General features: G+C 46.0%; 1 protein-coding gene across 1 annotated transcript in view; it reads left to right on the top strand.

Annotated features, from left to right (window-relative positions):
* Positions 1-27543, top strand: part of PTPRA (protein tyrosine phosphatase, receptor type A) — a 95073-nt gene that overhangs the window by 13334 nt on the left and 54196 nt on the right. Inside the window, exon 2 of the mRNA XM_026846895.1 lies at positions 17673-17744. Within this exon, the coding sequence (XP_026702696.1) occupies positions 17673-17744 (72 nt within the window). The remainder of the gene's footprint in view (positions 1-17672; positions 17745-27543) is intronic.

Raw genomic sequence — 27543 nt, 5'->3', positions numbered from 1 at the left:
TATTAAAAAAAAAATTTTGCCTTTTTTTTTGGATGTTAGAGAAAATTGTGTGGGCAGAAGCAGTGGCAGAGTCTATGCGCCTATATCAGGAAAGCTTCTGATAGGTTTCACCAAATATTTTCATGCTGAATTGAGATTGTGGGGGAAATAAAATGATACAGCTCTCAAAATGTCAGAGGTTCCCTTGCGAAGGGTGGTAAACTGGATTTCTGGGCTTTGAGGGAGCAGCCGTGGGGGAGTTATCAGGAAACCGAAGCGATAAATCCGGGATTAGTGCTCGGATGTTTGCTGATGGTAAACAGACCCTTGAGATGTGCAACGGAGGCTGGAAAAGCTGTGAGTGCCGATGTTGGATAGAGTGCAAATATTCATGAATTGGTTAAAAAAAAAAAAACAACAACCAAACCCTCAGCGCTTAAACTAGTTCTGCAGGCAGAGGAGGTGGAGATGCCAAAATTGGGAGGAGCTTTGATACCCAGCGATGAAAAGCTGTTTCCTGAGTCGGAGGCTGGAAGGATGGATCCTGTAGGTTAGAGTAACACGGGGATGTTGGCTTTCCTATTGCTAACTGCGTTCCCTTTTCACTGGGTGATATTTATTATTTCACTCGGGTTATAACTTCCTCGTCGGCTCACGGGGGTGTGGGAGGGGGAAGGAAATGACACTTGCTTTCTTTGCAGGACGTTTCGAGGATCTGCAGATTAAAGGCTGGCTGTAAGAGCTAGGTGTTACCGGAGATGGTAGAAATAGCACGCGCTTCAGAGAAAATTCTTGCAGGTACGTCGGGTGAAGTAACCTGAAACCTGGCATTTGGGGTGCGGCAGAGGAAGATTGCAACCCGTCCAGTTTTGCTTTGTAACGTAACACACCGTGGAGAAGGGCCTGTTGCTTTTTTAAACTTTTTTTTAAAAAACAAAACAAAAACAAAAACGTGTACTGGCTTGGTGGTTTTCGGGTGCTCCCAAGCTCTTGCTCCTGCTTGGTGGGAGTTGAAGGTGGCTGTGCTTTGTTTGCACGGTTGCCTCCAGAGCCTTGTTTCCCTTCACGCAGTCACAATCAGGCAGGAAACGGGTTTCTTGTTCGCTGAGCCAGCCTGGTTTTCTCGACAGTGAAAGCTCTCTCCTTGCTTTCTCCCTGGGTCCTGTTGGGAAGGTCTCCAGCTCTGCTCGCCCCCACGCTTGTCCGTGAAATTCTTCCGGAGCGATATTGAGACAAAGCTTTCGGTTGCTTGACCTCACCTGACTCTGTACGATGTTCCTTGTAGTTTTTCTACCTTACACCTCAAAAAAAATCAAGCACCCTTGCCTGCTTCTTTTCATATCATTGTACAAAATGTGGCTGTCACACCCACCGGCTTCCTTTTAGGTTTTACCCAGCGCTGGGCTCTGGGTGCCTTGAATAAAGCATTTTGTGCTGGGACGTGGCAGCGGCAGGCTTTCCTCCTGGCATGACCAGACTCTCAATGTGACATTCAGAGCTGTAAAACACTCCCTGACAATAGCTGGTGTTGTTCAAAGAGCGGCATAAATAATTGAGGGGATTTTTTTTTTTTCGTTTTTTTTTTTTTTTTACAAGAAGAATAACATCTCCCCAAGCTGGCCAGGGAGGCAGCAGGCTGTTTGCATGCACGATGTTGAGGGGGGAAGTGTTGTAGCATGGAGGGGAATCTCAGGAAAGGGGTGACATCAAAAGGGGGAACTTCAGGTTGTTATCTAGAATGTTTTCAGCATCGCAGCTCTGGGATATCTCTTCAGCGGGGTGTTGGGACCTCTGTTCTCTAGTCTACCCACTTTTATACAGAATAAAATAATTCAGTCGTTCAGGTTTTTGTGTGTTTGTAGCATGACAGGCTGACTTTGTGGCACAAGCTTTAATTGCTTGTCTGGGAAGACAAAGCTCATGGAGTGGTTCAGGGGCTCAGATGAAGCCTCAGGAGGTCTCCAGTCCAACCCCCTGCTCCAGGCAGGGTCAGCTCTGAGGCTGGACCAGGCTGCTTAAAGCTTTATCCCGTTGGATCTTGAAAATTTCCAGGAATGAAGATTGCACAACCTCTCTGGGCAACCTGCATGGCTGACCTCATGGTGGAAAAGCTTCTCCCTCCAGTCTGAACATCTCTTGTTTCATCTTCTGCCCGTTGTCTCCTGTTCTACTGTGGGGTCCTGTGAAGAGCCTGGCTCTCTCTTCTGCCTGACCTCCTTGCAGATGCTGGGAAGCTGCTAAGCCCCCTTTCTTGCCTGGTGCTGGTAGGTGTGCATGCCCAGAGGGAAAAAAGGGACAAATATATCTGTATTTATGCTACTACCTACCGCAAGTTTTTCCTTCTCTTCCCATGTGCACCTGGGTCCATCACACCTCCATTGTAATCATAGATTAAAAGCAGGGAGGAAAAGCTTTTCTGTCTTTATTTAATCTTTGTCTTTCTCAACTTAGAATCAGATAAATTCGAATTAAAAAATTGTTGCATCTGGCTGAGCAATTCAATGAAATTTGGTCCTGTCTCATTAGCCCATGTGTCTGGTTACACTCCTCTTCTGGAATTTCAGTATAAAAAATTTATTTCTAAGATTTTTTGCTTCCAGGCTTGACATTCATGACTTTCAATCCACCTAGTAGATGATGTGAAACTGGCATTATTTTGCCAGTTAGGCAGCTTTTTGGTATTATCACCTGAATATGGGGCAGAGCAACTGCTGATTTCATCCTTTTCAACATGATTTTTTCTTTTCTTCCTTGTAATTCATTCAAAAAATCAAGAACGTCAGCACTAGAGCAGCTTCCTTCTTGGTAGTTTCTCCAATACTATGGAAATACAACGCTGAAATAAATGTATTTTTTACAGTGAATATGCGGGGGAAAGAGCTTTTGTACATCCTTCAGACTGAAGCTGACCCCAACCTCATCTATTAAAATTGCGTCTTTGTAAAAACTGATTGAAATATGCTTATTTAAAAAAAACCAAACTGTTGTAAAACTAAGCTTAAACTGGAAAAATTAATACGCAGTAGTTGTGGCCGTGCACAGACTCTGCTCCGCACGTGACGTGGGTATGAATGAGCCCCGGCAGTTTTGTCTCTGGGCTGGATTAGGCACAGTTGCTACTGGTTACTGTGCAGCCCGGCTCGGCTTGGCTCCACCATCAGGGCCACTTGCCTTTCCTCTCCAAAAGCCCCGCCGAGGCTTGGGAGCCCAACGGGGTGGCGAGGACATGCCCCGAGCAGGTGTGGTTGGGGTATGGCTGAGATCTCCTCAGCCTGCACCGGGACAGCATCCCTTAGTGTCCCTTCATGTCACGTACTGGGTTTTCAGATGCTTAATAGTCCTTTGACCTCCAACAGCCTCCAGAGGAGGCTTTTACTTCTGGGATTTGTTTTGGGTTGAAATGTTCATACCTTTATTTTTTTTAAAAAAAGTCTCTTTACAGGCTTGAGACCCTGTGGTCTGTTTTTCAGCAAAGATGCAGTTTGGTTTTAAGCCCTGCTGCTTGCACAGGCAGTTGTCAGTCCCGGAGCAAGCGATGGTGGGTTTGGGGGTTTTTTTTGAGATGTAAAACAAAAGCAGCTCATAGTTGGTGTGTGCTGCTTTCTGCTGTCGGGAGGGAATCAGCAGCCTTGTTCACAGCCCGTTCCTCCCCTTGCCTTCCTGTGAGGCCATTGAACTGGCTCCTGTCAATCAACGATGCTTTTAAAACAAACATGTGGGATAAAGCTGCAAAATCGTTCCTGTGTCAGCTGTGGTGACTGAACAGCTCGGTTTGTTGATGTACTGACGTACCCATGTGCAGTCATTTTTGCACAATCATTTTTGCCTGTCTGAGGTGTGGCAGTAGACGTAGCAAAATAAATAAACCGGTGTCAGAGGGATGGTCCAGGCAGAGAGAGCAAAGGGCAGGATGGCTTCAAGCCCCCCAGTGTGGCAGAGCTCAGGTTATTTTCCTTATGAAAATAATCCAAATCTGGGAGCTCCTGGATCCTACACACACTCTCTAGACTAAGTCTGATAAAATCAGCGTTAAGCTGCAGCCTTGCTTAGTGGAGAAGGGGCACAGTGGGGTGCAGCCCCCTCCAGAAGTAAGAACTGGGGGCTCCTGTGTGCAGTTTATTCAGATGTTAATCTAGTTGCTGCACAGAGGATGATGCCTTTTGCTGGGGGGGGAAGATCTCCTCTCCTGGTACTGACCTGCCCTCGTAGGCTGAGCAACATGCATTCAGGTTTTATTTAACATTGGCAACATATTTTAAAATAAGGCTGGCAAAAGCAGTGGACTTGGGAAAAGACCAGGTGTTGAAGCAGTGGTGATTATTGGAAGTGTTAGAGCAGCATGGGGTGAAATGCAAGGATGGGGAAATAGTAAGAGGTGGCTTTTGGGCAGCAATGTATTTCAGAGAGGGCTCAGTGAACTCAGAACACCTTTATGAAAAGTAGGCGTTTGGGAGAAGCCCTCAGAGGTGAGCTCACCTCCTTGTAACGGGCTGTGTGGACACAAAACGTGTGGACAACTTCCCACCTCCAAGCTGGCTCCTCAGATAAGACTGACCTCGCAGCCCCAAAGTCCTGCCTGGAAGAGAAGAGCAAAGCACCCAGCAGATGAGTCCTGGCTTTGGTTGTGTGGACCACAAAAGCTGCTTGCTTTTAGTGTTTTTCTCACATATTGGCTCATATTTCTTTGTCATCGAGCGCTGCGCTTGAGCGAAACCACCCGTGACCTTGCATCAGTAGGTGCTACCACTGTGGGTAGCTCTCGAGGCAGCATCTCAGCCCTTCCAGAGCTATGACCTCCGGATTATACCTATATATACCTAGAATTATTCCTCAAGCCATGTTGTGCAATAGGCAGCGTGATTCCACATGCGTTTTATAAAAGCAGAAGAGGGTTTTGGGTGTTGGGTTGGAAAATGAAAGTCCTGTTTGGGGGAACTTGCGGTCTGACTATCCAGTTGGACAAGCTCAGTTTTCCCTGCAATTTAAATATACTCTACCAGAATTTTAATTGTACCAGTCTCCATAACTACATTTTAACCCTTCAGGAGTGTGCAAGGTTTTCCAGCCACCATCCCCCTCCAGTTTAAATGAGACAGCCTTAGAGGAAAAGGAACAACTTTGAATGTGTGTGTGTCACCTTCTTATTCCTCTAGAAAGCTTTTCTGGCTTCAGTGTGTCATTTGGGATAATCCAGAATATTTCTGCACAGCTCAAGGAAGTCCTTTTCTCACCACCTGCCTTCTCAAAGCATCCCCATCCTGCGTGGAAGTGGGGATCTCCTTCTGAGCACAGTTTTTACCCTTATTCAGCCCAGAAGTTCCTTCCACATCTTTGAGGTCAGCTATATGATATCCGTAATTTCTTGGTGCTTGAATTCTGTTTTCTTGTTCTCAGTTTTTTCTGGCACTTACATGCTCAAAAGTACAGCAGTTTCTGAACTAAATTCAACCAGAATAAACACAATATATAGAGAGATCTTCCAGTTTATTGCATGTATCAGCAAAATTGGAGAAACAGCTGTTCTGTTGAGGGAAGAAAATCATTATCTCATTTATTGGAAGGGAAATAAAAGAAATAATCTGCTAATGCTCCAAGTATCAGAGATAGAGAAGGGATTGTCTCAGTTTTGTTTTGTTATGGTATTGTGGGAACACAAATGCACTTAGTGTGCAACAGCTGGAGCTGCTGCAAAACCTGTACCCTGGAAATGCTGGAAGCTCTGCTGTTGATTTACATGTATGCAGAGTCAAACCCCATGTGTACGCTTGCTTGTAGGTTATTATTTTGCTACCAGTGAAAGTTTCTACAGCAAAACCCTCATTTGAATAGACAAGGTTTAGGATGGTGAGGAAAACAGATAGATTAGGGTAAAACAATTTGGTTTTGTTAATGCTGCAGGCCAGTAGTGGAAATAGAAAAAGAAAATTAATCTTTTTCCCAGGAGACTGTCTTACCTGGAGCACATACCTCCCTAAGAGGTGGTAGATGAATTTTTTTGTTTTTCCTTAGGCTTGTCAAAAGTCTGGGATTTGGAAAAGAGCGGCTATGTATCTTGAGAGTGAGATTTAGATGTCTTGTTGTATCCTGTCTTTATTAATGCTTGTTGCAGCTGATGCTCCTGGTATGCTGGACCCATCAGCACACAGGGTCTTCTGATGCTGTCTCAGACCCTGCAGCAGCCAGGATAAATTTTACTGCTCAAGGGTCTCCATCAGACGTGGTGGTGAGACTGTGCCTTGGCTACACTTGGGCTTAGAGGCAAAGCCAAGCTTTGCCCCAGTGCCTCCTGCTGCCAAGCCTAGAAGATTGTCTCAGGCACCGAGTTCCTGACCATCATATGATCTGCAGAAACAGGTTTCACTTCCTTAATGCTTAATCCAGCAAAGAGCATGACCTAGAGGGGAAAAAACCCACATTTAGCTCTGCCAGAGAAACCTCTTCCAGGCAAATCAGCTGTTTAATCTGACACCCTCATGCTTCCCACACGCCCTCCCTTCACGGGTTTGTCTGGTGGATGGGGGCCAGAGAGCCTCTGAGTTGGCTTTCTACAGGCAGAAGGTCCTTCTGGTGACGAGCACAGGGCATTGCAACTCGTCGGGTGCGATGCTGAGAGCTACACCGGCTGCCTGAAGCCATACCTGGTCCAGCACTTGATGTAGGTGCTGCCAATCATCCTACTTATAACTTAAGAGACTTTCAAATTTGTCTGCACGGAGGGTTGTGACTTTGCAATACTGATGCCAAGGGTGGCGGGGAGGGGGCTGCATACTAGGCACCTTCATTGCTAATTACTTCTTTTAAAGCTTAGGTAATGAATCATCTCAAACAACTTACGGCAGCTGTCATAGGAATGGGATATCTGTGTAGGGAGGCAATCTTAGTTGGAGGCTTGCTTTCGTTTGGGTGAAAGACCTGAGCAAATTTGAACTGGAAATGTGCGGTTTTAAATAAAAACCCCCAAACCCAACCATTTAAAGCAGAGTTTTGTATTTTTAAACAAAACATGTGGTGGTCAGCGAGGACTTCCAGAGAACCAGATGGCTTATTTTACTGCTGGAGCAGGGTCTCCACTAATGAAACAAAACAGAAACCCCTGAAGAAGACTGAGCCCTTTTGCATTCGGTCGTCTGAAGACTACGGCAGATCACCGTGATGGATTAAAGCAAAGCCCCACAGCTGCACGCAACATCTGGCTCCACATCTCCGTCAAAGATTTTTCCATCCATGAGGTCTCGTCCATGACTTCTGGCTCCACTTTCCATCTCCACTATGTCCAAAGGTTACAAAATTCCCATAGTAGGACTCCTTGTGCAGTGTTGCAGGGATCCTGCTACCGGCATGATGAGGCCCACAGGTTTTATCCTGCTGTCCACTGTATCCCTCCAACAGAAACATCAAAAAATCTTGGAGCAAAAAATTTCAGATCCTGGATCTTTGACTGTTTGGGGAAATTTGGGGGGTATGGATCAGGAGATGGTTCCTCCAGAGTTACATCTCCAGAAATTTACCCTGTAGCCCCTTTGTAATGTAATAACACCCTTAACGAGATGCTTAATGCTTTCAAACCTGATGCACGTAAAGATTCGTGCCATAATTTTCCTGATCATAAGGTCTGCTGAGTCCCCATGGGCTTTGGTGGCGTTTGGGTGGGGTGCGTATCAAAACTCTGAATTTCATCCAGCCTAAAAGCTACAACATTATTCTTTGGTGCAAGGTGCTGAGCAATCCACAAGAAAGAAAAGCCTTGTTTTGCAGCGCGCAAGGGTTTGGTCCTTTGCCTTTCTGGAGGTGCTGCTGGGGCAACGCCTATCAGACATGGGTGTGTGTTGTTTCAAGCCATTTATAAAATAAGCAAAAAAAAAATGTTGATAGCTCCCTGTTCTACATAAAATTGATTGGATTTATTCGCAAGCTTTATTTTGACAGTGAATCTAAAATCAGAGCCTGATAGTCAAGCCTGGAGGTAAAACTCTTCCATGAACACACTGAAATGAAAACCCTTTTTTCCTTCAGTCCCTGCTGCTGTGGTGTGATTTTTTTTCCCTCCATGTTCAGCTTTCACTTTGGTTGAAAGCCTTATTCTGCACTATTGTCATCTGCCAAGGGTTTGTTTGACGTTCAACTGGAGCAGGACTGGGTCAAGGTGCCGTGGAGGAGTGTAACAGGGTGTCCTGATCAGCACAGATAAAAGATCTTGCAGTGCAGACAACTGGCCCTCGGAAAGGGGCCAGGGCTGTTGCATTAGACCTGAGCCCAAAACAAAGTTGCTGGGGAGTCCAAGCATTAATAACAGCCTTAAAGGAGCTGTTGCTTTTTGAGCAACATGACTTGCTGTAGCTCTGAACTTGTGACCTGGAGGAGTTTTCACAATACCTCGGCTACAACAATGTTGTATTTATATCCGAAGCTCAGAAATCCCTCTGCGTGGAGAAATGGAGAACATCCTATCACTGTCTGATGCTATAACCATTTTTAGAATTCTGGCTGGAGCTTGTTGCTTGTGTTGCTTCCTGACGGGTCGCTCGGTGTCGCTGCCCCAGTTCTGCTGCCTGCGTGCACAGAAATCGCAGCTGAAACCACCACTTGACTCCATCATACAAGCTGCATCACCTGGATCTGCCTTAAAAACAGCCTCTGGTTGCCTTCCGGGGATAAAGCTCTGCCCCCTGACTTGGCAGTCTTTGGGCTGGGGTTTGCTGAAATGATGGGCAGGAAAACCCAGCGTATGGGTCATGAAACTGAAACCTGGGAGGAGCGAGGAGGTTTCTGTCGTGGTGGTTTGCGCTGGCGAGAGGAGCAGGTGGTGGCAGTGCGGCGCTCGGTTGCATTTGATGCCCTGGGGGTTAGGGGTAGCCCATGTACCTCTTTGGTCAGACATAGAAATTCTTGAATTTGCGATCTGGCAAGCCAACAGCATGATGGGGGATGTGGGATTTTTTTCCCCGAACGTTTGGGGAAGCACAAATACCGCCTTGTTGTATTGATTCTCTCCCAAAACGTATAGGATACAGCCAAGCCTCCTGCGAACAAGCTGTATGTCCCGACAGCCCTGTTTATTGAGCCGGTTGGATTAACATGCCTTCCCACGTTAATGTTCAAATGGAGCCAGCCCTGAGCCACCGGCAGAAATTGCCCTTGTAGCAGCGTGCATCATTCTGCCACGCCATCTGCCCCGTGGCTGCTCCTGTCCCCATTGTGCTGCTAAAAAATGTCATGTCTCATTGCCCTTCCAAGCTGCTCCTAACAAACCTGGGCTGCGCAGAGGACGGCTGAGCCGTACGAATGTTTTTTTTCCCCCCCAACCCCCCCTTCATAAGTATGTTTATTCATTAAGGAAGTCAAAAGAGGAAGAGGAATTAAAAGGTTGCAAATGTGTTGCTGGGTTAGAAATGAGACCTCAGCAACTGGGCTGTGCGTTGCCCTGTGTATGATGAGTTCAGCAGCTCGAGAGTCCCTGGCACGGAGCTCAGGAAGACTGATGTGCCCTCCCAAGATACGTTCAGGTAGGGTCACAGCTTGTTTACATATCTACTTATATCCATATTGGCCCATATGTCAATATTTGACTATCAAATCATCACTGATGAACGCCTCTTGCATACAGTTGGGAATTCATTGATTTGCCGGGACGTGGCTCTTTGGGTCGGTGGCCACCTCTGCATATCACTTCAATTTGTAGAGGAGACCTCTTTTCATCTGCCCTGTCTCTTTGCGTCTTCCAGTATTCTTAAGAAACAGCGAGCCCTAAATTTTGCAAGCACCAGGAGAAGGTTTGCCAGCTGCTCCTGGACTTGCCGCTGCGCCGGGACCCGGGCGTCAGCCCTGCAGCCCATCTACGGGAGCAGAGCCAGAAGGTAGCTTGGAAGATACAACTTCTGTACGCACACGCAGATACAGCCAGGAAAGGAAAGCAGAAAGATTTGCCAAGGGAAATGGTCTTGTTACACACAGCATGTTTTCTTTATGTATTTGTTCCCCCCTCCCCGGCCTCGTTCAGGATGTCTAATTGGGTTTTGAAGATTTGAACCCGTCCGGTTTATCTCTGGGTGTGTCGTTGGTGCAGACTGTTTATCAGGTGTGTTGTGGGGAGTGAAACCATTCAAACAAACCCCTTTCACGTAAGTTTGTGTGCGGTATGCTGTGCTCGTGAGTTTAGCCAGGGCTTGGTGTCTACGCTGGGGTGGAAGAGGTCCACAATTAATGTGGCTCCAGAAAAACTGATTTTTTTTTTTTTCTTTAATAAATTATTTTGGGCCGATGGAAATCCTGGGGTGGTTTAGTACAGATGAATGGAGGTTAGAAACATTAGTGAGAGTGTATGGAAGCACCAGCCCCAAAATTGAGGTGGCTGCATATTAGAATTGTAGATCATAGAATCATTTAGGTTGGAAAAGACCTTTATGGCCATCAAGTCCAACCATAAAATGAGTTTCCTTGGTTAGAAGCGTAGGAAAGCTTTACCTTCCAAAAACTGCTGGCTTGTTTAGTTGTCAGGGAAGCAGCCAGATGCTTTCTTTGCTCTTGATTGCTCCTTTAGCTTTGACAAGCTTTTTGCTGGGATAAAAGGAGAAACATCAACAGGCAAACTGCAGGAACTGCTGTCGTTTGTTGCTGTCACTGCGTGGTGGTACCGCCAGTACGGTAAATAGGCAGGTAAATAGGCTGGATTTTTTAAATTCTTTTTACAAGAAAGGAGATAACGATTGGATGCTTTCCCATTTTCAGACTAGGAATTGTTTGCCAGACTTGAATTACAGGAATTGCCGTGGTGAGGCAGATCAACGCCTTGTGCCATTAACTCAGTGCTGGCAAGGGCCGGGGCAGCTTCACATGCCGGGACCCCACGTTGTGCTCCCACCAGAAACAACTAAAGAAACTGTTTATGATGGAAACAAAACCAAATTTAATAGTTTAATGCTTTAAGGGGAAATAAAACAGTAACAAAAAACTTATTGAACTTGTTTTTTAAATCTTGCTGTACTCCCTTCTTAGCAGCAGAAACTGATGGTGCAGCCAGCTCGTATTTTGTATTTTTGGTTTTGGAACTGGTTTGGTATGGAGAGGCTTTGGAGAAAACCTTTTCATAGAGCTTTGGTTCAGTTGCAATCCCAAACTGATCTGCTGGTGACAGACTAAAACTAATTATAACCAAAAGGTGGAGTGAAGAGTTTTTAAAGCTGCTGCTGTGCCCAAGTATTTGGTGTTTGGAGGGACTTGGGAATTACTGGCCACTAAGGCGCTGATGCTGGCCCCTGCCAGTATCCATATTACTTCTTAGGGAGGGAGAGATAAGTTTGCTTTTACTGCTAAACTACTTAGTGGGGGTTCTGTTTAAAGAAGGGGGGGGGAAAGAAGCCACCACCCAGCCATTTGTGCTCGAGGGGAGCTGCAGAAGAGCAGAAGGAGGCTGGCTGCAGGTTCTTCTGCTTCATGCCATCATAATTCCTTTGACCCTGCAGCTGGGGCAGCTCAATTTTGCTCCCCATTCTTTCTGCTTACAGAGCATCCCCCAGTTCCCGTGTGCCCCCGTGCTTTTAATATTTTCACCTTTTCACCCTTGTTTTCCTTTTCCTGCAGTAACTCATTTTTATCCCTGCTTCCTTTGCCTTGGGTTGAGTTTGGGGTGCTCGCTGTGCCTGTTTGTAAACAGGGTTTGTGACTTTGATCGTCGATCCTCCAGATGCATCCGCAGGATTCTGTCATCTTTTCATCCCGGGAGGTCTGCGGGGCATGGCTTGCCCCCATGCTGTAGCCCAGCAGCTTCTGGGTGCTGCTGTAAAAAACATCTCTTGATATTTATAAGGTCAAAGGAGCAAAGAAATGCAAAAGTGCAGGAACGCTGAGGTCGAAGGGATTAAAAACCTTTCACCTGGGCATCTGTTCCTGGGCTGGTTTGGTATTTAAGGATCGTTATTCACTGAAAATTGATTATTTTTACTTTGTGCTGTACAGAGCGTATTGTACTTGCTCTCACCTGTGGCATAGTGAGTGTTACCATATGGTTGGCCCAAAGCTGATTTTTTTTAAACACTTTTAGCAGTGGGTTAGCGCATGGTGCTCCTCTGCTGTGTGTTTTTTAGCCAGGCAAAGTGCCAGCCTGTCTGTCGGAGGAAAAACTGCTGGCTGGATCCTGGAGAATAAACTGAGCTTGAATTTCCTCTGAAGAGAGAGAGCTCAAGTCCCACAGGTAGAATTTTTCATCGTAATGATCCTATTTGGGAGCTAAATTAGTGACCAGTTTTGATAGGAAACTGGAATGGCTTCAGAAGATTCCCCGGTACCCAGAAGGAGAAGGGAGGTGCAGCGCAACACCAGACCCACCCCCAGCCCACGGAGCTGGAGCTGAGCATCACCCACAGCTCCGCAACGCCGCCCTCTGCACGGGGACACTGTCCACAGCCCCGCAGACACTGGGGGCTCAGGCTGCAGGATACCTGTAGGATATCTAAAAAACCCCATGTTTTGGTAGGAGACCCTGAAGGTTTTCCTTGATAATTACCTATGCCAGGTAGAGCTACGCGTGTATGGCTATTTAACTGAATCTTAAAAAGGAGAAGCTGCCCCTTTGCAGTTTATTTGTTCCTCCGTTATCCTTGAATTGGTTAGATTTAGTTTGGGTTTTTTTTTCTTTTAGCAGGGATCATCAGGGATACTCTATAGAGCCCTGATCCTGGTGAGCACCCTGACCTCTGTTGCAGTTCAGGTGGGGATTGGAAAGGGGTAAAGTGCAGAAGCTCTGATTCTTTGTGAGGACGACTTGTTTCTTCGCATTAGGTTTGATAAAGCAAAACGCAGGGGATTTGAGTCTCCTGCTCTTTATTTGCCTTACATACACCTCGCTGGTTTATTTTTCTAACAGCCTCTCTCTGCCCCCGTTTATCAATTGACCTGTTTCATGCATCGCAGGGGAGGTTAGGAAGCGATGTTTAGGAAGGAGAGTTGTTTTTGGGGTAGCTTTATAGTTCAGAAAAGAGACCAGCATTTCAGATGAAGCAGATCCCAGCAGGTCTCTCGGGTCTCCTCTCCCCTTCTCCTCCATTATTTAAGCTTGCTCCGGGGTGATGCAGCCATACCCGCTGCAGCAGGGTGCCCGCGGAGCTCCGGCCTCTTTAGATGCACCAGCTCACTCCCGGTGCTATCCCAGAGGATTGTGGCAGATTGCAAACATGCTTGTCACAATCATACCATCCCAATTAGCATAATGACGCTCCCTAATTTATGCACAAATTGCCCTAATTTATGTGTGTCGATACATATGATTAAACCAAGCACGGGGTGGAACAGCGTTAGGTCTCAACTCAGCTGGGAAAGCGTAAAGCTGCATCCACACCAAAATGTGCACAAGGTCCAAAATTTGTTCTCCGTGTTACTAAAATATGGAGCTTTGTGTTGTTTTGCCCCTGCAGCTCTGGCAGCATGAAGGGGTGTGGGGCAGGACTAAACTCGCGGCAGGAGGTAAGGGAATAAAAGATTCCTGTGCTGAGATTTGCATGGATTAAAGGCAGCTTTAATTTGCCTTGATACACTTGGCTTTCAGGTGGATTATGCAGGCAGCAGGATTTGGGGATGTCTAGCCAACTAATACCCGCCTTTTAATTATTTTAATAAGAGATAGAGGAGTCCTATAACTGTAGGCCACCTCTGCCAACCCCAGATCTTGAACATTTTTGTGTGTAATGCTTTATACCATTAACATACTCAATTAATAAACCCACTGATGTTGTCTGAAGTCTCACCTCATGCGACCGTTCCCAAAGCACTTTCTCAGTGGGGTTCTTCCAAAAGAGACCTCTTAGTCTGTGAGCTTGTATTCCTCATTTTTACAAAAGGAATGGTGTTGCGCCATAAATTTTTCAATAACAAGCAGGGTGATCATTTCCATAATGAGCAGAAATGTTCATCTTAAGTGAAGTTCTCATTTTGAATGCCTGTGGGTCCACCGAAGTATTCATTCCCATGCCTTTAGAATGCCTGTTTGCTACAGAGAGTGGCACAACCTGGCTGCAGAGGTTTAGCAGCTTAATGTAGTGGGTAAAACAGGGCACCAGGCTCTTGAATTGGGTTTGGGTCACCAACCTTCTGCTTGAGCTCTCCTGGGAGAGAAGAAACACCAAGGAATGGCACCTTTCTTGTGGTCCCATCCATCTTTTTATAGGTACTGTTTGCTGATGTAATTTTTTTTTTTAGGGAGGGAACATCCTACAGTTCTCGATAACTCGTGGCAGGGCCCTGTTCTCAGGTGAGGTGTCTGGACACCGTTGAATGACGAGCTGTTCACTCCCAAGCACGACACTCACCATCCATAGCATTTTCCTGTTTCATGGTGGGAAACCATCAGTCAAGCTGCAGTTTTGGGGCTCCCAAGCTCTGCGAGATAAGCTGCCTCTGTTATTTGTTGAGGTACAAGCATGGCTGAACTCTCTTCTGGAATTAACTTGCGCTCTTCCCATTGATGGACCAGTCCATCTCCAGGGGATGGAGCCTGCAGGTCAGCTTGCAAGCTTGCAGCTCTCAAAACCCACACAAACACAACCAATTCACCTGATTTCTTACCAATAAAACTATTTTGTCATGTGAATCTAAAATCCGAGAGCACGTGGCAGCCTTTCTCCTTCAACTGTTCTTGTGGCTTGCGAGGTTTGCAAAGGAGTCTCTAATCTTTTGGCCCAGCACCGGACTGGAAGACACTTGGCTGCTGAGTCCAAAGGGCTCTTTCATGACTGAAGCTTTCTGAAGCGACTTTATGTTACAACATTGTCCAGAAACACCTGAATCTGGTCAGTGTTGGATTTCCCAATGCTGCCAGACTTGGAAAACTGGATTTTGGCTGTAGAGAATGGAAGCTCCTTCCTATATCCAGTGTGCCATCCATACTGTTGATGGATAACAGCACATTTACCTGGTTAAATTGCTTTCATCCAACCATATGCAACTAACATACAGAAATAATATTTGCAAATAGTAATCATTATTCCTAAGGCCAGTGGGTTGCAGCCATGGCTTACTGCAGTCAGCTGACTGCACCAGATCCTCAGGATGCTGCATTTTTGGAGGATTATCTGGCAAGCGGATTACACTGCTGGCACGTTGGGGCGCAGTGGGGTCGGGGCGCGGCAGATGAGTGGAAAAGCTCGTATGTGGCTGGGAATAAGCCAAATGTGGGACACGCCACCTCCTTTCAGTTCTGTCGTATATGTTTGCTCTTTGGCAATTGTGTTTCCTCTGCGCTCAGGCCACGTGACTTAATTTCTAAGAAGAGATGTGGATGTAAGATATTTTATAAATATGTACAACAGAAGGTGTTTCTACTCTGACATACTCGAGCGAGTTGAGTGCCTGCCTGCACCGTGTTCCTTACCTGTCAGAAGGAATGAGGTTTATGAGTCACTGCAAGTCATACACCATGAATTACTCCTTCTGTTACTGATCTGTTTTTACAGCCATCTAAAGACACAGCCTGCTCTAAAACCCATTCGAACATGTTGCACTGACTTTTATAAGCTTTTACAAGCTTATAAACTCTTTTGGCTTCATTCTGCCTTTGCAGTTGCTTTTTTTTGTTACCTCCCAGTGTACGTTTTTCCTTCAGAGAGATGTCCTTGTCTTCCAAGGGGCTGGGAGCACACACTGCGTGTGCCTTGCTCAGAGCTTTGTAAAAACTCAGCTTCGTTGCTGATTCCCTTTTACCCCTCAGATAATGCTAATACCCACAGGGAAGGGGAGTCCTTCATTCCGTCAAGGCTTTCTGAAGCTGGAGATGAATGTAAAGTCTTCCGAAATTTCTTGCACTTAGCACTGTCTGAGGCCACACTTTGAATCTGGCAGCTTTGTGAATGAAGGAATAAATGAACTGTGAAAATATTGACAGCACAGCTTCTTACGCCAACTTCCTAATTTGATCCTGTAAAATTTACCCCTTAGTTTTAAATGCATATAGCTGAGGGACAGAAGGACCTCATCCCCACTGCGCAGGGAGGAGAGGACGGTCTGAAGGCTGGACTGTGTTTCTACAGCCCCCAGACCCCTCTGCCCTGGGACAGCAGCATTGTTGGAAGTGTTGGGAAATGCTGGATCATAAGGAGGAAAATGCAAGTGGTGCGGGGGGACCAGTGAATTCAGCACATCTATGGGCTGCTGACTTTAGGCCAGAGACTAGAAAAAGTAGGCACATAAGCCGTTCTCTGGTTGCCTTAAAAAAGATATATCAGGAAAGTAACCCAGCTCTTCTCCTTCCTGCCAAATCCAATGTCTTTAATCTGCTCGCTCTCAACTCCTTTTAAAATCAAAGTTGCTGGTGGTCTGCTTGGGTTAAGCAGCGATTCTGGCAGACTTCAGAGCAGACGTGATCTCCAGGTCTCATTGCTTTGAAGCTCCTGGTTCTATCACACTCGACTAAATCAGCCTTTTTCTTCTCTGTAGAGGTAAAAATCAGCCTTGTGAGCCCATCTGATTGAAGTGCTGAGACTTGTCTAATTGAACAAGTGCTCGAGTCAACACTTGAGTAGGATGAAAAACAGTGAGGAGATCACCCAGGGATTATGTCTTAGCTCCTCAGCTACTTGGCACCGACAGAGCAGATGGCTGGGTCGCATCCTGCCCAAGGCTGGGGAGAAAAGACGTCGACAGAAAAAAAAATATTAATTTGGTTGAATATATTCAACTCTAAATCTAGGAGTGCCTCAGGTCTCTGATTTCATACTTTATAGCATCAGCCCAGAAGATGGGATTAGTCAAAGGAGGGGTTGGTTCTGCAAACTCCTGCAAGGAGCCTGCTGCTGCCTCAAAGCTGATGTAGGGAAAAAATATTTTGGGAGGGAGAGCAGAGATAGAGAGAGTGGGAGCTGCTTGGCTTGTCATGTAAAAGTGGGGATCAACCAGAAACAATCTCGACTTCAGGAGTAAACCACGAGCCCTGCGGTGCAGCTTTGCTGGTGGAGCAAGGGACCCACGTCTGAGAGCTGGTGGGGAGGGAGCCTGGTTTGTGCAGACACCTGAAAACATCACAAACCTCACTGCAGGTCACCTGAACTGCAGGGGCAAGCTTCAGCCCGTTCCCTTTAGGACCACACTTGATCCTACAGCCAGAGTCTGTACCCAGAGAGGTTGGGGCTTGGGGAGTTCCGCTGGTGGCTGCCTCACTGGTACGTGGCCATCAGAAGCCCCAGTGACCACCGTGTGGCTTCCTGGCCCCTTCCCTTGGGGTGGCAATAAATGAACGTCCATAGAACTGCTTTTTCAACTGCTACAACTGCTTGTGTCTGGGTGAATACATACTCGGAGGAGCCCAAGTTGAATATGGTACCTTAACTACGATAAAAATTATCTTCTAGCTGTGGACCCTCCTCAACTTCACTTTACCCCAAACGCCAGTGCACGTATCAAGGGAAGCTGTGAACATCAGAGTCTCCTTCTCTTTTGTAACTGCTGCGGCTGACCTGTAATCACCTGCTGCTGCCTTGCTCAAAAGCACTTTTAACCCTGGAAACTCCCTCAATTTTGCTTTCTGTATTTAAAAGTTCTTTTAATTTTTGCAACTGCATCTCTAGCTTGAGCACTAATGAGAAGCTGAGTTTTGCATATAAGTAAAATGAGGCAGAATTGCCTGGTTGGCAGCACTGAAAATACTGTTCTCCAAAGATGTTGCTGAATTTTAACTCTGGGTTTAAAAGCTGGTTTGTTTGTTTTGTTTGCAGGGGGCACCGCTGGAAGAACCTTCATGGGCTCCTAATGACATGCAGGTGGATGATTTACTTATGATCATTAAGGTAGGAAGAAGCGTTGTTAATTCTGGCATCTTGGCATTTGTTCTCTCCTTGAAATAAAATCGCAGTGGCCAGTGGCTGGCCAGTCATTGCTCTATTTTAGGGCTCAGTACACAACGATGGCACGGTGGAGCAGCACAGGGCCAGGGCATTAGCTTGTGTTAAAGTGTCCCTTTAAACACAGAGGGAAGGGAAATCTTATTTAAGAACTACCTGGGAACATAACTAAGTGGAAAAAATCTGACTTCCTCCCCCAATGGATAATAAGGTCTCTGTTGGTGCGGAGTTGGAAGGGGCATGACTCTTATTTGAGAGCACTCAGCATAGGGATTTTTTTGTTCTGCTGAAACGTAGTGGTTGAGTTGGAATTCAGGTTCTAACTTGCCATCTAAAAAAAACCCAAACCCAACAAAAACTAAAAATATATTTTATGAGTTTATTTTCATCATCTTGAGCTTCTGTGGAAAGCTGGTCTATCTCCAAATATGGCAAGAGAGTACCCGATTCTTGATTAATGAAATGGAGGAAAATCCCTGGTGTTGAAAGCACTAACCTATTGGACAAACGTGGAAAAGAAAATACAAATGTGTGCGGAGTTAAATATATTTATAAGTAGCTTTTATGATACTTTAATATCTGGGTTCTTGTCTTGCTGGGTCATTTCTGCCATGGCTGTTGTGCTCAGAAGCATCGTCAGGGTGGTGCAACGGTCAGTGCTGGTCTCTGCCTCCTCTTGCACTGGGGAAGGGGGTCTTCACCATGGTCACCGTGCAGACTCTAAATGTGAGTCAACCTTTCTCCTTGCATTCAAAAAACCTCAAAAAGTCATCTTGACTTTACTCAGGCAAGAGGACCCTATGCATTTCCAGGCTTTGCTCTGCACACACATAACATTTCAATTTACAAGCTTGGGAAGGTGGTAGAGCTGTCTCTGAGTGTCCCCCCCAAGTATCAAACCTCTGCAATCTGCAAAAATACAGCACAGTTGGATGCTACACTCTGGAGCCTGGTGACACATTTGCTGAGACCAGCATCACATCCAGGATTTTATTCTTGCATTTATTCAGACTGTAAACGTGTATGAAAGTATCACGGGTGAACGCAAAGTGTGTTATATCTGTTGTGCTTTAACACAGGCTTCACTTTATATTGCAGTTGGGGTTTGCACTTCTCATTAACACTGGTGGAATTAGTGGTTTGGTTGTTGTTTAGTGTCGGATCATTTCCTGGCTGAGTAGTTGGAGGGAGAGGGGGAAATTCAAGCTGTAACAAGAGCAAATTCTTTTAATACAGGTTTACGGTTCTCAAATGTATTTGTACTTTTTGTTTGGCTTACGATAAGATGCACTACTGTGGAATTTGCTTGGAGCAGGGATTTGCATGAATTATTGTTTCTTACAAAATGAACATCTGTGCAAGCCTTCTCCCTGTGCTCCACGGTACTGGAGCACCCATTAGAAAGATTTGAGTGCCTGGATGCAGCGGTCAGCAAAAGCCAAGTGCTCGGGGGAAGGAAAGATGGAGTAATAGAAACAAAGCTACTGAAGTCAAGGGGAAAACTCCTTCTGGGCTGCACGATGGCGTCTGGAAATGTGTGTTTATTTGATGTGCTGACTCCTTTCCTTCTAATCCCAGCAAAATTTTCTTTTAAAAAGCACCATCCTTCTGTTAGGAGAAACTTGGGACAGTTTTACTTGGCCTCTTGCTGAGTTCAGCTCTGTGTTTAGGAAGAGTAATTCCATCAATCAGAGGAGATGCTGATTGAAATAGCGTGGCCCAAAAATACGTAGAAGATGGGAGTAAACAATCATTATGGATGGTCTCTTGATTCTCCACTTAAAGCATTTCATTTGAAGGGTTTCACATTCTCATAGAGAGATCTTTCTGCAAATCGCTAATTAAGCAAATTAGCTACAGTGTCATCAGTCTGTCTACAAAAAGCAAGAAGCTGACGTTTTGAAGAAACCTTCAAGCTGCAGAGACTCAAATTATCCAATATTTAAAATTATCATGTCTCATAGGAATAGGAAGAGCAATGAAAGAATCACTTGAAGCTTGGGTGACTTAAAACCAGGTTTCATGTAGAAAGGCAAACTTTTTATTTTACTCAAAATACTGCTTGGGTGCTAAACCTGTCGTCCTCATTTAAAATTTGACTAAACCTGATGGTATTAAGTAATTTGCTTGTAATTTTTTTTCTTTTTGTAGACAGTAGAAAAGGTAAACATGTTGGGATGTTCATCTAAAATGCTTTGTGTAATGTACTTTTTTTCTTAAAAATTGGCTTTGATAGGGGAAAACAAAGAGGAAGAATTTCTTCATTTACTGAAATAAATCCCCATGACACAGAGCATCAGGTGCAGGGTGTGAGCGATGAGACAGGAGGGACATCAGTGGTCCCACCATTCGTGTGAATGAGCCTGAGTCAGGAAGAGCACTGGTGTGTGTTGGAAGCAGCAGGAGCAAGGTGTACGATGTGATGGAGACAGGACATTGTGTTGAGCCATCTGTATTTATTTGAGTATGCAAAACGTTGCCAGATACACTGATTGATAATTGCCAGCTGATGCAGATACCGTTTGGGCAGCGTGTGTGTCCTGGCACCAGTGGGGTTTTTGAGCATGTTCCGGTTGTGCGTATGGTTGGAGTTAAGTACAGGCATACAGTGAGCTACTCAAAAGGGCAGAAAACCATCCAGGCGTGGAGGTGTCAGTCATATCGATACCAGTGCTGAGCAGAGCGCCGTGTTTTGGTGAGAGGTTGAGTACTAAGACCACATACCTTCTTTCAATACCGTCGGACCATCCGTATCCTTCCCTGAGCCTCTTCCAGCTGTGTTGACAACATCTTTTGGGAGGTGGGAGCCAAGCCGACATGCCCCGTGGATTTGCAGAAGAGCTTGACACGTGTGGTTTTCTTCTCACTGGTTCCAGCAGTGCTGATCACCAAGCTGATGTTTTCGGTGCTACCCACAATAACAGAAAGATCTTTCCTGCGAGATAAGAGTCAGTAATTGTGGTTGGCTCGTTCCTCTGGTATGCGTTCCCGTATTAACTTGAAATTTAATTTGTCATCTGAGTGCTGCTGCTGCAGCGGTCGGACCCTCCACCCTCTTTCATAAAGATCGCTCTTCAAAAACATGCCTTGGTGCCATAGCTTGATCTTCGCACTGGGTACACGCAGTTGTGAGCAAACTGCAGGAGAAGCGAAGAGGAGGCGAAGGGGCAGGACCAATCCCAGTCCTGCACTGGTTCACCCTGGTGGCTTTGCACTGGATGGTGACCAAGCCAAGAAGTGTTTTTTCCCTCACTTGAAAGATTTGCTCCTGCAGTTTCTTCATCTTCATCAAGGTTGGAAAAGCCCTTGCAGCTCCTCCAGTCCAACCATGAACCTCACCCTGACCGTTCCCAACTCCCCCAGATCCCTCAGCGCTGGCTCAGCCTGACTCTTCAACCCCCCCAGGGATCCCGGGGACTCCCCCCTGCCCTGGGCAGCCCATTCCAACGCCCAACAGCCCCTTCTGCACAGAAATCCTTCCTCAGAGCCAGCCTGACCCTGCCCTGGGCAGCTTGAGGCCATTCCCTCGGGGCCTGGCGCTGGCTCCTTGGCTCCAGAGACTCATCCCCCCTCTCTGCACCCTTATTTGAAGCCATCAGCAGCTGTAGTCCTTCTCAAACCTTTAAAGATTTCTATAAAATTTTGACATTTGTTGATGTGCGAGCTGACCCTTGGAGGGCTTTTTGGAAACGCAGAGCTTGCCCTGAGACCAGAAATCACAAATTACTGGTGCTCCTAAATCCCACAGGCAATTCTCCCCACATCTTTCCTATGAAGCTTCAAAGTTCTACATGGAATTTGATGTCATCGATGTGGCCTGCTTCATGCTAAAAATACCCTGGGATTTGTATGAAGTGTTTCACAACCCGTCAGGACCAAGCACACACCTCCAGCGTTCAGCCCTTGAAGCTGACTGCGGGTTGGGGACGTGAAGGAGTCAACTGCTTACAGAAACCATGCAGCATGTTGGGACCTGCAACCCCTACTTGGAGCTGCTGTATATAAATAAACACATCCACCCGCCGTCTTATTTCTGACAACTACCTCCCTTAATAGTAATTTTTTTTTTTTTTCAGTAGCTTGTTCTGCAAGCAGGTTTCCTCTTGCAGGTGTTTAGAGAGGCTTCATTTTTATGTTAATTCAGTGTTAACTATCAGTGCACAGACATCGACTACTCTTGGGTCCTTCTAATTTTTATTGAAATTCAGTCCTGAAAAACTGATACCAGCAACTGATGTACCTGTCACCTGAATCAGACAGGAAACTGTACTGAATTGGTGGTTGCCTCAAAAATACGTTGACAGCCCTTGGTCTTCAGGGTGTAGCAACCACAGCTTCAGCTTTCAGGAGGATTGCAGCTGCAGTCTGCAGCCTGGGTTCAGGTTTTCAGTGGTGTTTGCTTGCTAAGTTTAAGGGCTTCCTCCACATCATGTCTCTGCTGAGGCCAAGCAGTGCTAATTACAGCTAAACACAGTTACTGCAAATACTGGTGGACCTGAATCTATAGGAACAATTTTCATGTTGATGGCTTTAAACACATCTCTGCTTTGATTATATTTGGTCCTATGAAAGGGTTGGGTTGATCCACATCTCCTTCAGTAAAATAAATGCTTCAAATCAAGCAGATAACATATTAGGTCTTTTAAATTACTACTTTTAGAGCTCAAAATGGATCTTTTTCTGAGCAAGGAGTGCTTACTAGCTCCAGCCAAACCCGTGTTGCTCTGATTGATCAATATTATGTAACAGATGTGGAGGCAGATTGCTTGCTGCTGGAGAGTTTGTCTCCTCCTGGTCAGAACAATAAGAGGAGATGACAAGTCAAGGAAGTGAAGATGTGGAAGGGAGGACGTTCAGGCTCCTTTGTCATCACTGGGAGCCAGGAGGTGCCTTGGAAGGATGGAGTGCCACGAGGTCATCTTTGTTTTTAGTCGATGTTGCCTGTTCCTTTTTCAGAGTATCCTTCTTGCTGATATTAGCTTTTTATCCCCCCATCCTCAGCGTTTTGGGAGAGTGTGTTAACAGAGAAAGTCCCTGCTGTCTGATGGTGGGAAGCAAACAGAGAAGAGCAGATGGAAGGTCTCCAGCAACCCCAACTTTGGGTGGCAGTGGCCTCCCTGTAGCACAGGAGCTTCCATCAGCAACTGCAGATACTGGAAACCTTGTGTAGACCTGATGGCAGAAATGCTTGGTTGAGTAAGCCAAGGAGAGGAAATTTATTCAGATGTGCTTTGGGTTTGTGCTTTAGTGACAATTTTTTCGTGGTACCAAATACAGAGGACACTGAAGCTTCAGGGACAGCGGAGAACGTCTGGTCCCAGCTAATATAAACCAAAAGCCATGAAATTATGGAATTACAGCCAATAGGTTTCTCGCCTCAAGACCTTACTGTGGGCTGCAAACCACATCAGGTTTCAGGAATACATTTGCTCATTTAGATGCAGGTCAGTGATGTGATTAGACAGGTCAGTGGTTACTAATAGTATTAACTTCTCATATCTCCTTTTCCAGAACTCAGTTCTTGTGATGTTATTTCAGCTTCAGCTCAGCTCAGTTTTGTAGTCCAAATCCTTGAAGTTCCCTGCTGAAAGCTAAAGCAAATATATCAATCCTATCAGGTCTTTCCAAGAGCAAAGCATGGAGATCCCCTGTCCTCGGGCTGGCACCATCACCAGTATTTTCCTCTCTCCCTTGACCAGTGACTTTTCCTTTAATATTGCTGTCTAAATCTTCTGTGGCTTATGAAGTGATTAAAAAGAAAGAAAGAAGAATTACATATGCTACGGGAATTTGGCAAGCGATGCGTGGACCTCTCGCAGTTCCAGTCGGTGGTTAGATGGATTTGTCATACTTAAATTACACACGTGTATGATCTACTTGTGGTGAGGAACCACTGGTGCATGGTCAGGGACCTGTTCCCTTTTCACACAGAGTCATTCTGAGGGCAAGCAGATATTTGGGTGGGTTTTTTGTATGTGGATGTACATGGAGGAATAAGGCAGGCTGGAATAATTATTCTCTGGGAGAGCATTTACAAGTTCTATGATGCTTTACCCATGATGTCTAAGGTAGACGTGTTTTATGGGGAGCAATATCTGGTAGCAAATAAACTACTACAGTTGGGGAGAAGCAGACAAGCTTTTGATGCGTAAATCCTCCGGTTCTGAGACAAAATGCGTTATCGGTCTTACAAGCTCAGCCAGTTGCTCTGAGTTTCATCCAAATATAATAACACTTCGTGTGAGAGAGGACAGTTGTACCCACGGAGCTGAGGGTTGTGCTCGCTGGGGAAGGAGGTAAATTATTTCTTGGGGGACGTGGAAGGGCTATCTGGGGACGAAGGCAGAGGGCAGTTTTAGAGGAAAACCAGCTTTTTGTTTTGAGACTGTTGCTCAGTGACAGGGAATTTAACTCTCAGGCTTGCTCTTTGGATGCATTTATAGATGCCCATCAAGGCTGATGTGACATATCCCCTTTCCTGCCCATCCTCTCTGTTATCCGGGTGCTTCTGCCCAGTGTATGAGTTGGTGCTGGTGTAGTGCAGGAGGAAGGTGGGGTACTGGGTGAAGTGTATGGTATTTGGGGAAGGGACTACTGTCATCCATATGGCTTTACTGCTGTGGAGACCATTTGTGGGGATGGGGGCTGTGGGTGAGCAAATATTGCAGCTTGGCCAGGTTCTGCTTCCATTTGACGTGGTGCATGTGCCTTGATGAGTGATTCAGCAAGGTCAATGAGCTCTTTGAAGAGCTGGAGGGAGGGAAAAAGCTCTTTAAAGTAAAATACTTCAAATTGGTGGAGTCCCCATCCCTGGAGGTGTTTAAGAGTCAGGCTGACCCAGCGCTGAGGGATCTGGTGGAGTTGAAAACGGTCAGTGTGAGGTTCATAGTTGACTAGATGATCTTCAAGGTCTTTTCCAACCTAGATGATTCTGTGATTCTGTGAAATGTAGATGGAGTTTATACTAGAATAAAGCTGCATTTTACTTCTGCATCGCTCTTTCCCCACTGCAAGGTGCTGTGCTGGTACATCATGCTGGCTTGACTGCACCTCTCTCAGCAGATGTTCTTGTCAACCTCAGGTCTTACCTTGGGCTGAGCATTGAGGAAGCATAAGAGGAAGTTTGTAGGTTATAAATTCAACTAGACCTGATCCTTAAAAAGAACCTTAAAAAGCAGAAAAAAATACATTCATGTGGACTGCTTCCAGTCTTGTGCAGGGGGTTGGAGAAGTCAACAGGATCCTGTGAACAAGACCATGCCACTAAGGAAACCAGTGCCTTAGTTTTTGCAAGAGGCTTTGTATTTGAAACAAACTAGTTTTGAGGATTAAATGCTGCTGTCCCCCCTGCAAATGAGTGGATATTATAGCATCTAAACAGACATCTGAGTGGCTGAGCAGGAAGGTCTCTGCAGCTGCTGTCCATTTGGGCTTAGTTGTTGCGTGTTACCGTGTGCAGTGTTCCTCCTTGCAGAGAAACGTTGACGGGATGTGAGAGCTCAGCAGGAGGAGAGGGAAACGACCCTAGAGATCAGGCAGCAGAAAGATGACTCGAGCAACTGTTGAAGCTGGGTTGGGTTGTTCAGGAGAGAAGTTGGGCAGTATGCACATTGTGTTGGTGCATTTTAATCCATGCAAGAAGACTCGGGGAGGTGTGTTTGGAGATGCACGGGAGGAAGAAGTGATGGGTGTTGAGCAGGTGCTTGCTGGGATGCCCAGCATCTGGCTGCCTTCACCCCAAAGATGGACTCTGAAGTTATAGATGTGGTAAGGCAGATGGTGGGACATCATGACCATGAACAGCGGGAGCTTGAAGGATCTGGAGGGAAGGAGTTAAATCTAAGCGAAATAGCAAGTTATCTGGAAGGGCTGGAGCTGTGCCCTTCAGTGCTCCCCCAAACTGTGATGTGCAAGTCAGGAACCCTGGGAAAGGCTCCTGCAGCTGGGAGTTCTCCTGGAGGGCTGTGTTGGGAGTGGCGGTGTTGGCTGGATGTTTTCTTCTGAGTCTGCATCTTCAACTGAACATGCAGCAGAGAGGACAGGGACTCTGCTTGGGTGCCTTCCTCCCATAGCCAGACCAGGTGTCCAGTTTAAGACACCAGTTATAGTCAAAAAGACATTCTGAAAATCCAGTCACAATGGGTCACCACCTTCAGCTGCAGGGGCAGTAACTGTGCATGTCAGACCACCTCGCTGGCTTGTCACCACTTTTTTAAAGCTTTCTTTAACTGCTGTTGAGGAAAGGCAGAGCCCTGATCCTGCAGCTCCCTGGGGGTGCTGGGGTGCAAGAAGACCTCGACACCGATGCTGCTCCCTCCAGAGCTGTCAGAGGCTCAGGTCTGCTGTCTGAGAGCTCAGACACACGTTATGCATAATGAAGATTTGTTTCCTCAAACGACCAGTTGCAGGAAACTAATTTCCTGCTCTTCGGCTGCCAGCCCAGCTCGTTGGGTTGTGGCGAGGCAGCCCAGCTCCCACCGCGCCCAGCTTGGCTCAGGTGCCATCAGCAGCCTTGAAGCCACCCTCAGATGCTACAGTGGGGATGCTAACAGGTACCACAGGCCCAAAAGCCAACTGGGAAGCCTCGTATACCACTGGTTTTGAGCCAGTTGCTCGATGGAAGATCAGCCTCGCTGGGAGATGCTGCCACCTTCTCTTGGTGGCTCCTTCCCCAGTTCCGCTGTTTTGCTTTGGAGATGAATCTATGAAGTCCTTTTCCTGAGCACCAGCCAGAGGCTCAATCAAAACTTCTTTAATAGCTATTTCTTTATTTTTATGTGCTTTGAGTAGGGCCTGAAATGTATCATTTGGAAAGATGTTTTAGTGAGGTGTTGGATGACAACCCACTTTCTCTTCTGCATTAGCTGCTTTAAAACATCTACTCCCTGATTCAATTTTATTTGCCCTTTAATAAAAAAAGATAATATCTGCTAGACACTAGTTTTTTCATCCCTCGGGCAGGTGTTTAAGAGTTTTCATTGTTTTTAAAGTGGCTGTTTCTGTGCTTTTTGAATGGCTGTTAGCTTGCTGAAGATGATTCATCTTTATCAAGTGCTTAATCGAGAATGCTTTTAAAGTGATGTGATGCGGATGATCACCAGGATGCTCAGGATCACCTTTGGTCCACATACTGTGCTTTGAGCATCGCTGCTTTATAATCTAACGAAAGCAGCCCTATGTTCTGAGCACTAGCAGGGGGAGAAGCTCTTCTTCAGTGGCTCATGGTCTTGCTCATAGTGACATGGCTTTATTTTCTTACACAACAATAATGATCATTTAAATAAACTTTTTTCAGTCACAGAAGGAAAGAAATGTCGTGAACTGATTTGCTGCTTCTCTTCACCGTGAGCCTGGCTTTTCTTTTTAAAAGGAAAAGTAGGATTTAAAACCTGTCCTCTGCCTTTCAGCATCTCCAACTGAATTATTTTGTCCACGCACCTATTTTTATTAACAGATTGGGAAAGAAAACCAAACACTCTTCCTTAGTCATCGGTACTTTCTTCTCTCTGAGCTCATCCCAAGTGCAAAATGTCTTCTGCGCAAGCTAAACAAAAAGCAAAAGTAACCAAGGCAAAAGCCTTTTTACAGGACAGAAAAACAAACTGACTTTTGGAAAATGGAAATGCGGAGTTAGTACTGCCTTGCAGTGAGAGCGGTGGGGATGGCTCCATCTGGCTTCGATAGACATCTGCAAAACCAAGCGTCAGTGTGAATTCCCCTTTGCCAGGATTCTGCTTTTAATTAA

The sequence above is a fragment of the Athene cunicularia genome (assembly GCF_003259725.1).
Source record: "Athene cunicularia isolate RWA chromosome 4 unlocalized genomic scaffold, athCun1 chr4_part1, whole genome shotgun sequence".
NCBI lineage: Eukaryota > Metazoa > Chordata > Aves > Strigiformes > Strigidae > Athene > Athene cunicularia.
This window is presented reverse-complemented; position numbering and strand designations above follow the sequence as displayed.